The sequence below is a fragment of the Callorhinchus milii genome, unplaced genomic scaffold (genome assembly GCF_018977255.1).
Source record: "Callorhinchus milii isolate IMCB2004 unplaced genomic scaffold, IMCB_Cmil_1.0 Scaffold7, whole genome shotgun sequence".
Taxonomy (NCBI): Eukaryota; Metazoa; Chordata; class Chondrichthyes; order Chimaeriformes; family Callorhinchidae; genus Callorhinchus; species Callorhinchus milii.
The window spans coordinates 5,015,505-5,026,269 of record NW_024704748.1 but is presented as its reverse complement, the minus strand read 5'-3'; the positions used below and the strand labels follow the sequence as shown (position 1 = coordinate 5,026,269).

The following is a 10,765-nucleotide window of genomic DNA, read 5'->3' as shown; positions in this document are numbered from 1 at the left end:
ATATTTATTAAAAAGCATTCTTTCTAAAACCTAAAAGTGTTTTCTCAGTCAATGTTGTCGGGAGTACACGTAAGTAAGAACCGCAACCTAATTGCTGTCAGGCAATGGAAGGAGTCCAGTGAAACCCATAATGTCTTGGTTCAGGGTGTTGGATTCTGCCACACTCAGCCGGGACAGATAGAATGGAAGTGTGTGGTATGTCTGTGACTGATACCCATAGGGATGAAATGTTGGGAGCATTGTGTAAAGCAAAATCAAGAAATGATTCAAGCAAAGAAGCGAGATGAGAAAAGAAGAATTGGTGCATATATATATAAACAGAATTACGCAAAGCACAATGAGTTACAAAACAGATTCTGGACAAGAAAGTCCAGCGTTTGTCGGAAAACTTGAAACAAGTAAAGTCAGAGACAGGCAGGTGTTAAGTGATGAGGATGTTGAATTGCAGAGAAGTTTGTGCCTGAAAAGTGAACAGCTGGAATCTGAGTAGGGTTTCAAAGAAACAAAGTTATTATCTCAAATGTTGTTATATGAGGGAATGCCCCATATGTGTCCTTTGCCCTTGATGGACTTTGAGAAAGGTTTGGTGAGCAAGGAAGAATTGTTCTGAAGCAGAACATATATACGTGAATGGGCCATCATACCACGTTGATGGAGATCCACAAAAAGAACTTGCAGTTCATACCCCTCAATGAAATCCTCAGTACAAATGTCAGCCACATTCTGCCCAATGTGCAGAATTTGAAGCTCTATTTACACCAGTAAGATTGTCAAACGACACACTGATTAATGTACGGTCACTTAGTGCATATGTCATCAATATAACTTTGTTATTGCCCTTGTATCACCAAAATGCTTTCTGAACACCTGGTGGAAAGCTCTTGGTGCACGCGGTAATGCTGCAAGAACTGTGTTGTTTGAAACAACGAAACAGTCTGTGATATTTGTGAAAGGTAAAGGCTCACATGGAAGCAGAAAGACATTCAGAGGGTAATAGTGAGGCAGACCTACTAGCCAACGAAGCAGCTCGGGATTGAGGAATGCGGGAGACGCGGACAGGGTAAACACAATAACAAAGGACGAGTGAGATGTGGGGAAATTACAAAACGACTACCCGCCATATCATACAGTCAGAGCATGGCATGAACAGGGTCAACCACTGCCGGAACCATGTGAATCGGGAACAGACACAAAATTGGTGGCGACGGGTGAGCAAAAGACACTGATATGGGAAGATCGGGTACACGACTGATGGTTGCGGGCATAACATTGTTAGCATTCTGATCCTCTCCCACCCAACAGTGGGGGGTGGTGGGGGGGTTCATTGATCTGCAAGCAGTGCCTCGAGATATGATGATGAGGATGGATTGATGCCCAGGAATGGCATGAGATACTGATTTGCAAAGCCATAAGTGCTTGGTTTCCTTACAACATAACGTTACGTGCGTTCAGGAGAACAGCAGCGACGCCGGAAGGACACTGGACTCACACACACATTGATATTATTGGGGATTGGACCATTACTTAAATCAGGGGTTTATCAATGTTGTTTGGTATTTGTGGAGAAATGTAGTAAATGGGTGGAGGCGTTCCCGTGCAGAAGTAACATTTCAGAGAGACGGAGTGAGGGACACATTTGTACTGAGGAGTTCAGTATTTTATTTCAAGAGGAATAACCTATAACTTAAAGGGAGCAAATCCTAAAGGGGTAGAAGAACAGAGGTTCAAGTCGTACATGTTCCTGAAGGCAGCGATAATGATAATAATAATCCCTCCAAAAAAAACAATAATAAATTGGTCATTTTCAATCCATGACTGTTTGTGGGACACTGCTGTGCGCAATTGGCTGCCGCGTTTCGCCCACAAATATACAGTCAATTCACTTCACAGTATATTTTGTGAAGCACTTTGAGACATCTAGAAGATGTGAAAAGGGCTCTATCAAATGCAAGGATTATTATTATTATTATTATTCCTTGCAGGATGTGCACTGCAAATCCTGTATGTGGATCCCCATCAACGTGGTGTGATGCCTCGCAGAAATAACGGCCAGAAGTTTGCTGTGTGAGGCGCTATGCATTTGGGGATTACCTCTCCAGGTGGATAGCGACAGAGGATGCAATTTTACAGGTGCTGTGTTCTCCGATTTGCAAAAAATATCAGGCATTGAGCAGAAATGACATATTGTTCATCACATCACCCACAATCATCAGGAGTTGGCATGGCGAGGAAATCGGACTCTCCAAATCATGTTAATGAAACGTTTGTGCAGATAATCCTAAACATCGGGCGTTTAGGATTACCTAAGTGGCAATCAGATAAACTGCTAACTCTACCACCGGAAGAAATGACCTTTGTTTTTGCTTGTGCTGAAGTGAATGACAGTCCACCATAATATTTTAAACACTATGGTTTTCTCAAGGATGCACTGTGCATTGGACTAGGTATAGCATACATATGTAAACTCAACAGCTTTATTGGGCCTCAATGGACATTGATATTAAATAAATGACATTATGGTAATGATTTGTGCGAAGCTGGCCGAACTGGGCAATCCACTCTCGAAGTGTTTTAACTGACATGCATATAATGATATGGAAGAGGGGGATTACTGAAGTGTTACCGAGGGATCTGCTAATGGCTTGGTATCAGTACCTACCCAAGAACAACTTGATCAGAATGTACCAGTCGATGCTGTACCTGTTTTATTTGATTTTATAAATGTAACAGCTCCCAAAGTGTTGTGTAATGGTCAATATGAAGCTTGGTTTAAAGAAGTAATCAGACACCACCCGACAGTATTCCATCAGGAAACATGGGTTAGAAAATTGGAAGATTTGGTAGAAAGGTCAGCAAAATGGGATACAAGGAAAACAAGGTGTTTGACAGATAAGGCGGCAGGAGCAGGAGTAATGGGATTTGCTTTACATCGCGTAACATTCAGTCAGTGTATTGTGAAAGATGCTTAAACAACTCAGGGCTGGTTGCAACTTTTAGGAGAGAACTTGTAGGTGAAGGTCAACAATCTTTAATATCACTTGCCAGAATTGTGGGAACGCTTAACTTTACGCAGAATAAGATAGTAATGTATCTAACGGAATAATCTGCAGCTTGTGGATTTACCACTGATGCTGAACCCCGTAATGTGAAACGGTTGTTGCATCTAAATGAACAGCGACGAACAACAACAGCGCCGCTCATGCAGTGTAGAGTCCCAGAGCGCTCACATTGGGGTTCAGTAATGGTACATGAAAATGTGTGAATCAGGGGACGAAAATGTGCAATATGGATAAAAGAATGGGATGTTTGCCAACTAAAGACAACTGGTGAAGATTGGTGGTAAAGCAATGGATGCTATCAAGCGCCAAATGGTTACTGAGATACAGGTGCTTGGCAAAGTATTAGCTGAAGCTTTATGAGTTGTACCGTGATTTGGACATCCCAAACGACCTTTGTCACTCAGTTTGCAGTCCATTATAGATAGAAGTAGAACATCCCAACAAATTATAGAACAAATGAAACAAGACAAGGATGTTGAGAAATAGGGTAAATTGTTAGGTAATCACGAGTAATGGGAGTCTGCATGCAATGCTGGAGAGTCTCCCTGGGTAAGATTAGCCTTCTGAATGGTTGTTTTAAACCAGATTATTTTCTTTATTGTTTTGATATTCACTCTCATGTGTGTTTGCCGTGTTTTGAAAAGTATTTTAAAAGAAAATGTTGGAGCTAATGCAAGAAAGAAAGAGAATAATTAGAAAGGAGTGAGACATCAACAATTAGATTTATCCCTCTCAAGATGGGTAGATTGTAAATTTTAAAGCTGTTGTGTTTTACATGACATTAAATTGGTCGTATTAGTATTTAGAAAGAACATTAGAGATTATCATGTAGCATTAAAAGAGTTAAAGATAAAATAAGAGAAAATGGATAAGAGGCCATATAATCTTATATGGAGTACCAAGTCCTGTAGCTCAGTGGTTAGAGCACTCGCTTTGCAAGTGAGAGACCTGAGTTCAATTCCAGGCAGAGGGCGAAACCTTGGGCAAGTTTCCTTACTCCACACAGAGCCTAATAATAATCCCTCCAAAACCAAAAAAAAATAAAATTGGTCATTTTCAGTCTACGACTGTTTGTGGGACATTGCTGTGCGCAATTGGCTGCCGTGTTCGCCCACAAATATACAGTCAATTCACTTTACAGTGTGTTCTGTGAAGCGCTTTGGGACGTCCTCCCGACGTGAAAAGCGCTATATCAAATGCAAGGATTATTATTATTATTATTATAATTTAAACACACTAACCAACAGTGAAACAATGATGTCTGGCTGAATGCCGATATGATATCACCTTGGAACCACTTCAGCTCCAAAGAGAGCACACTAACCACCCACCTCGCCCCTGCCCCATCCTAATTTGGACAGTTACTTTTTGGTCATTTGATATCAGACAAGCGTGGGTTTAAGCCCTCAATCGGTGGATTTTAGGTAACAGAAATTGCCTGTGAGCTTCCTGGTGGGCAATGCATCTCAGCATGAAATGCGTGAGAACAATTCTACAATCCCTTGCCATTGAGCGATGGTTCCACAAATTGGAGGTGCGTAGTTTAAGCTGCAGCTACTTGCCTCTCTGCAAGCCATTCAAAGTGGATTCCAGGTCACAAAGTCGGACTCCAGGAAGATTATTATTTTCTTTGGTTCTAAAACCTGGAAATGATCATTGAAGCAGTGTTCAAAATGACATACTTTGACTTGCTAGCAGCTGAAAACTTTTCAGCATATCAGACCCGGACAGTGCGTTCTCACTGTGAAAACTGTTTTATCATCAAAAGGAAGGGGTATTTCACTGCCTTCTTCACCTCTGCTCTGAATTTCGTCTGTGTGACGGCGTAAACGCACGTGTTTGTGGCGCTGTTTGAAAGCTGGAGCATTATGGCTGTGTGATAGAGGATGTAGATCGGATGGTTGTAATCTGTGTAGTAATAATTGACAATTTGCCCGTAGATGATGTAGACAACGTATGCGCTCCAAAACAGCATGAAACTGCCAGATATAGCGAAGAGTAAAATGACACAATTTCTCCGGTTCTCCATTTCCGAGTCGGTGCTTCCCGCATTGCTGTGGCCCAGCAAACTTCTGCGAACTTTGTTAGCGGCCACAATGTGCCTGACAGTCAGAGTATTGAGGGCTAAAATCAGGCAGAATGGAATAAATGGTGTGAGAATTATGTCAACCCAGTTGAACACGGCCCACTCGAGGGAAGTGTAGAAGCTCTCCTTGGTGTTGCAGAACCACGATACCTTTCTGATCACGAACCATGGCTCGAAGGCCAGGTACCAGGGCATGTTGGTCGCACAGCTCACTGCCCAGATTGCCCCGATCACCACGGCAGCCGTCCTCTTGGTGGAGTATGTGGTGTTGGCCCTCGGGCAGCAAATGGCCACAAAACGATCGAAAGTGAAGGCGACAGTCAGCCAGGCCGAGCAGTCCGCAGCCACACACTGCACACTTGTACCTAGAGCGCAGATTTGCGTGAGATCTAGGAAACAAACAGGGTAGAAAAGGAAATTCATCCGAGTTAATATCACGTCAGCAACTACCACCAACAGGTCTGCTGTTGCCATGGCGACGAGATAGCGAGTGATGCATTTGGAGAGTCCACAATTTCCTCTGGACAGGATGACGATTGTCAGTAAATTACCTGTAAGACACAAGCAAGAGAGCACAAACTTGTTGATTTGGTTGGGAGGAAATGCGTCACGTTCAAAAGCACCCGTGTTCACCCCGGAAAGACAATCTGGGTTTTGGGTGTCATTGCCGGTCACTCGCACACTCACCCCAGAGTTAAAAGGTTGTGGCTTGAAGCCCCACATCGCGAATTGGAATCACATGATCTAATATGGCCCTCCAATGCAGTTTTGGTGGGTGTTATATTGTCAGAGGTGCCGTCCTTCAAATATTTTTCAAAGGTAGTCCAACAGCTGGCCCAGTGTGTGATTATATCCAGCCCAAGACCATTTTCAACATTCACTCCCTCCCTTGTTGGGGAACGTCTCCGCAGGAGATGGCAGTTGGGAGGATGCAACGAGGGGGAGTGGAAATAATACCGGCCATTACTGGAATGCAAGCGCGTCTCTTACCAACTGTTTCCTTATCAACCGCCAGCTACTGCTCCTTGACAGGTGATTGACAGCTGGCTGATTAGGCGATAGAGGGATTGAGAGGGCGTGAAGGGGGAGAGAGTGTCGCGAGAGAGATGGAGGAGAGAGATGGGGGAGAGAGAGAGGGGTGAAGGCAGGGCGAGAGGAGGGAGGGGTTAGACGGGAAGAGAGCGGGAAGTTAGAGGGGGAGAGAGAGGAGGGTTAGATGGGAAGAGAGTGGGGGAAGATGGTGGAGAGAGGAGACAGAGTATGTGTGTGTGAGAAATAAGAAGCACAGTGGGGAAGGGGGTGGTCGTGGCACAAGCGAGAGACTGTCAGAGTGTTTGAGAGATGGAGAGTTTGTACGTGTGTGTGAGAGAGAGGATTGGAGGTGGGAGATAATCAATGTGAGGGACAGGGGGAGAGACAGATAAAACATTAAACCTAGGACCTGTCTGCCTGTTCAGGTGGGTGGTAGATATCTCCCACAGGGCTTTGGAAAAGAAAAGGAGGTTTCTCCTAGTGTCCTGTCCAACAATCTCCCAAATAAAATTGATGGCTTAGTTCAAGGCTATTTGTGGGACACTGGCTGCCACTTTGGACAAAGTCATTCCACTTCACAGTAAATCATATGACGTTTTAGATGTGATAAGACATTGCATCACATTTAGCACAATTTATACATGCACATAAGAAATGGTAGACTAAGGACCATCTAGTTCGTCTTCCACCATCCCAGCCGTCGCCTGAATATATGTCCCGATCTATCCATTTACTGGATCCCAGAATGTTATTTCCGAAAAGATTTACTATTCGCTCACTGAAATAGTGTTTCCGTGGATTCATTCTGAACCTTCAAGCACAGGCTGTTTGTGCTGGTTTTACTGTTCAAGACTGAGAGCCTGAGAGTTCTGGGTGGTCAATTGAGTCTAGGGTGGGAATCGATGGGAAAATGAAGAAGATTGTTTTGAGGTGTCCCTGGAAAGAGGGGATGGAATCAGCGAGGCAGAAGTTCCCGGGAATTCAGGTCCAGAGAGTGGACATCATGTGGCTGAAAGCCTAGCGGGAGTTGGGGAAATTGAGGTCAGTGTTGGTCCAGCAATGGGAACAGCCAGTTTAATAAGGGTTTGAGGAGTTAGCAGAGAAAGGGAGGGGGGCGAGGCTGTGGAGGAACTTTAAAGGTGAGAAGGAAGATTTTGAAACTAGATCCTCTGGGGGAAGAGGAGCCAGTGAAGCCGGACTAGGGTGGGGATGATCAGCTCACGGAGTTCTGTGCGGGAGGTGACCAGCTGCAGATTTCTGAATAATCTGCAGACTGTGGAGAGAAGAACTGGGAAGTGCAGGGAACAAGGAATCAGCGCAATCAAGGCTGGACTTGAAGAGGCGTGAATGAGATTTTAGTGACTGTGTGTGTGTGTGCGTATTGTAAGTTTGAGTGGGTGGGGTTGCAGCAGTAAAGGTGTTGAGGTGGGTAGAGTTGTGGGGGCGATGGTAGTGGGGTTATCTGAGTGAGTGAGCTTTGAATGACAGCTGAGGGACGGGATGTCCACAAACACTTGGTGAGAAGTGCGCATTCATTGAAGGTTGATGCTGTCAGCGACTGAGGTGAGAGGGAGGTGACGGGAGCCCAAAACAAGGACATTAACTATATATTTCAATAAACATTGATACGAGCACTGAATGGATGTCTGCTGCATTGTACAGACAACAATCCAGCAAGATTACTGCAAAGAAATCCAGTGTCATCAGAATAAAGGTGTCGACGTGACAACCGCTCGGGCTGGGAAGCGCGTTCACCAAATCTGTTCCATTTACATTCAGAGCCGAAGTGATCCGGGAATCACAAAGCAACGCGTCTCCGCTGACTCACCGAGCACGCCGACAAGGGCGAGGACAGGGTAGACGACGTACATTATCTGGAAAATGGTTTCCTTTCGATAACTCTTCTCTGAGAAGCTGTGAAACTTCTTCATGGTGAAGCGGAGGTTTGCACTGATGAGCGTCGACCTTTATATCAAGTTGTGAGTAGCCCCCAGCGAGACCGTTAATCTGCTCGATTGCTGGGCATTACTCACAGGCGGCTGAACAAACAATCGTTACCGTTACAACACGGACTCCAGTCAACTGAACTAACGGCAATATTCCCCAACGTTCAATACACAGCCTCCCACATCGGGAGGACATCTGAAAGCGCCTCTCAGGGTTCACGCTTACGTGGAGCGAGTGTGTGTTTTGCCGTCAAACGCAGCAGCCGGTTTGCGCTCAGTGACAACCCCAGAAACAACTGTAAGGAAAGAATTAGTGCCAACTGTGTGAAAGTGAGTGGAAATGAGAGAGTAAAAGTCCACTTGGTGGATACGTGTGATTGTTATCTCGTTATTGTACGAGGAACAGAACTGGGTCAGGATTGTTATGGCTCCTCATCGTCGTAAGATCTTGAACATTCTTCTGGTGGGAACATTGCTAACACACACACGAATGTGATTCAGATTTTTGGTGCAGTTGAGGGCATTTTTGCCAGTGTCGTGTGATATGCAGATCTGACCGATTCCCAGCTGTTACTCTCCCAGGAGATATGGTAACAGATCAAACGCTATCTCCTGAAACCGAGTTGCTGCCATGATCAAGTATTGCGGATTTGGTCTTTGCTCTTTGTGGAATCATTGTCTATGGAGCTATAATAAAGGAAACAATTGTTTAATATCAAGATGGGGTAAACACAATTACAAAGGACGAGTGAGATTTGTGGAAATTACAAAATGACTACCCGCCATATGAGATGGTCAGAGCATAGTATGAACAGGGTCAACCTCTGCTGGAACCATGTGATTCGTCAACAGACACAAAATTGGTGGGGAGCGGTGAGCAAAAGCCACTGATGTGGGAAGATCGGGTACATGAATGATGGTTGCGGGCATAACATTGTTAGGGGAGGAAAGGTATCATCTGTTTCACTTCCACCCAATGGGGGTGGGGAGGGTCATAGGTCTGCAAGGGTGACTCTTGATAAGATTAGGAGGACGGCTTGGTGCCCAGGAATGGCACAAGATACTGTTTTGCAATGCCATAAGTGCTTGGTTTGCTAACAACATAACGTTACGAGCCTTTATGAGAACAGCAGCGCCGCCGGAAGGACACTGGACTCACGTACGCATTGATTTTATTGGGTCATGACCCGTTACTTACAACAGGGGTTTATCAATATTGTTGGGTAATTATGCACAAATGTACTAAATGGAGTGAGGCGTTCCCGTGCAAACGTAACACTACAGGAACAATGGCCAGTTTGCTGTGTGAGGTGCTATGCAGTTGGGGATTACCGCTCCAGGTAGATAGCGACCGAGGGTCACATTGTACGAATTCTGTGTTCTCTGAGTTGCAAGAAATATTTGGCTTTGAGTAGAAACAACAACATCAACAAGATTACATTTGTAAAGCGCCTTTCACGTCGGGAGGACGTCCCAAGGTGCTGAAATTTCATGTTGCTCATCACGTCACCCACAATCATCAGGAGTGGTATGTCGAGGAAATCAGACACTCCAAATCAGTTAAGGGAACTTTTGTGTAGATGATCCTGAACATGGGGCGAGCTTGTTACCTAAGTGTTTAATGGTAATCAGGTAAACTCCTCACTCTACCACGGGAAGAAATGATTTTTGTTTTTGCTAGTGCTGAAGTGAATAACAGTTCACCATAACATTTTAAAGACTATGGTATTCTCAAGGATTCACTGCCCATTGGACTAGGTATACTATACCTATGTAAACCCACCAACTTTAATGGGCCTCGATGGACATTGGTATTTATCCATGAGTATCAATGACAATGATTTGTGCGATACTGACCTAAATGCAATCCGCTATATAAATGGATGGTTTAACTGACATAGATATGGATATTGAAGAGTGGGGTTTACGGAAGTGTTACCAAGGGATGTGCTAATGGATTGGTATCGATATCTACCCACGAACAGCTTGATTAGAATGTACCAGTCGATGCTGTACCGTTGTGTTTGATTTCATAAATGTAATAGCTTCCAAAGGGTTGTGTCATGGTCAATATGAAGCTTGGTTTCAAGAAATAATCAGACACCATCTGACAGTGTTCCATCAGGAAACCTGGGGTAGAAAAATGGAAGATTTGGTAGAAAATTCAGGAAAATGGGCTACAAGGAAAATGAGGAGTTTGACAGATATTGTGGCAGGAGCAGGAATAATGGGAGTTGCTTTAAATTGTGTAGACATTCAGTCAATGTAATGTGAAAAATGTTTAAACAACTTAGGGAAATACTGCAGCTAGTTGCAAGTCTTAGGAGAGATGTTATAAGTGAAGGGCAACAATCTTTAATATCAGTTGCCCAAATTGTGGGAGCGCTTAACATTACCCAGAATAAGATCAATGAAATAATACAAAATAATAGATATATGCTAACAATGCATCTAAAGGAATAACCTGCAACTTACCACTGATGTTGAATCCCGTAGATGTGGAATGGTAGTTCATCTAAATGGACAGCGACTAACAACAAGAACTTGGATTTATATAGTGCCCCTCACGCAGGGTAGCCTCCTGGGGTGCTAGCATCGGGGTTGTCATTAATGGTACATATTGTTACACCACCTCATGAAAA

The 10,765-nt window shown here is 44.2% G+C and overlaps 1 protein-coding gene across 1 annotated transcript; it reads right to left on the bottom strand.

The window, feature by feature from the left end:
* Window positions 1-4,797: 4,797 nt before the first annotated feature.
* On the bottom strand, window positions 4,798-8,108 carry LOC103185250 (probable G-protein coupled receptor 139). The gene is made up of 2 exons (XM_007903650.2): window positions 8,006-8,108; window positions 4,798-5,696 (listed from the first exon to the last, which is right to left on the bottom strand). Exons 1-2 carry the CDS (start codon window positions 8,106-8,108, stop codon window positions 4,798-4,800), a joined length of 1,002 nt encoding a protein of 333 aa, XP_007901841.2.
* Window positions 8,109-10,765: the final 2,657 nt, after the last annotated feature.

What these genes read in the sequence shown, in the direction of transcription:
- LOC103185250 (XM_007903650.2), bottom strand. Translation starts at nt 8,108, where the DNA reads ATGAAGAAGTTTCACAGCTTCTCAGAGAAGAGTTATCGAAAGGAAACC. An exon ending in CGCCCTTGTCGGCGTGCTCG is followed by an intron (nt 5,697 to 8,005) that starts GTGAGTCAGCGG and finishes TGTGTCTTACAG; the next exon opens with GTAATTTACTGACAATCGTC.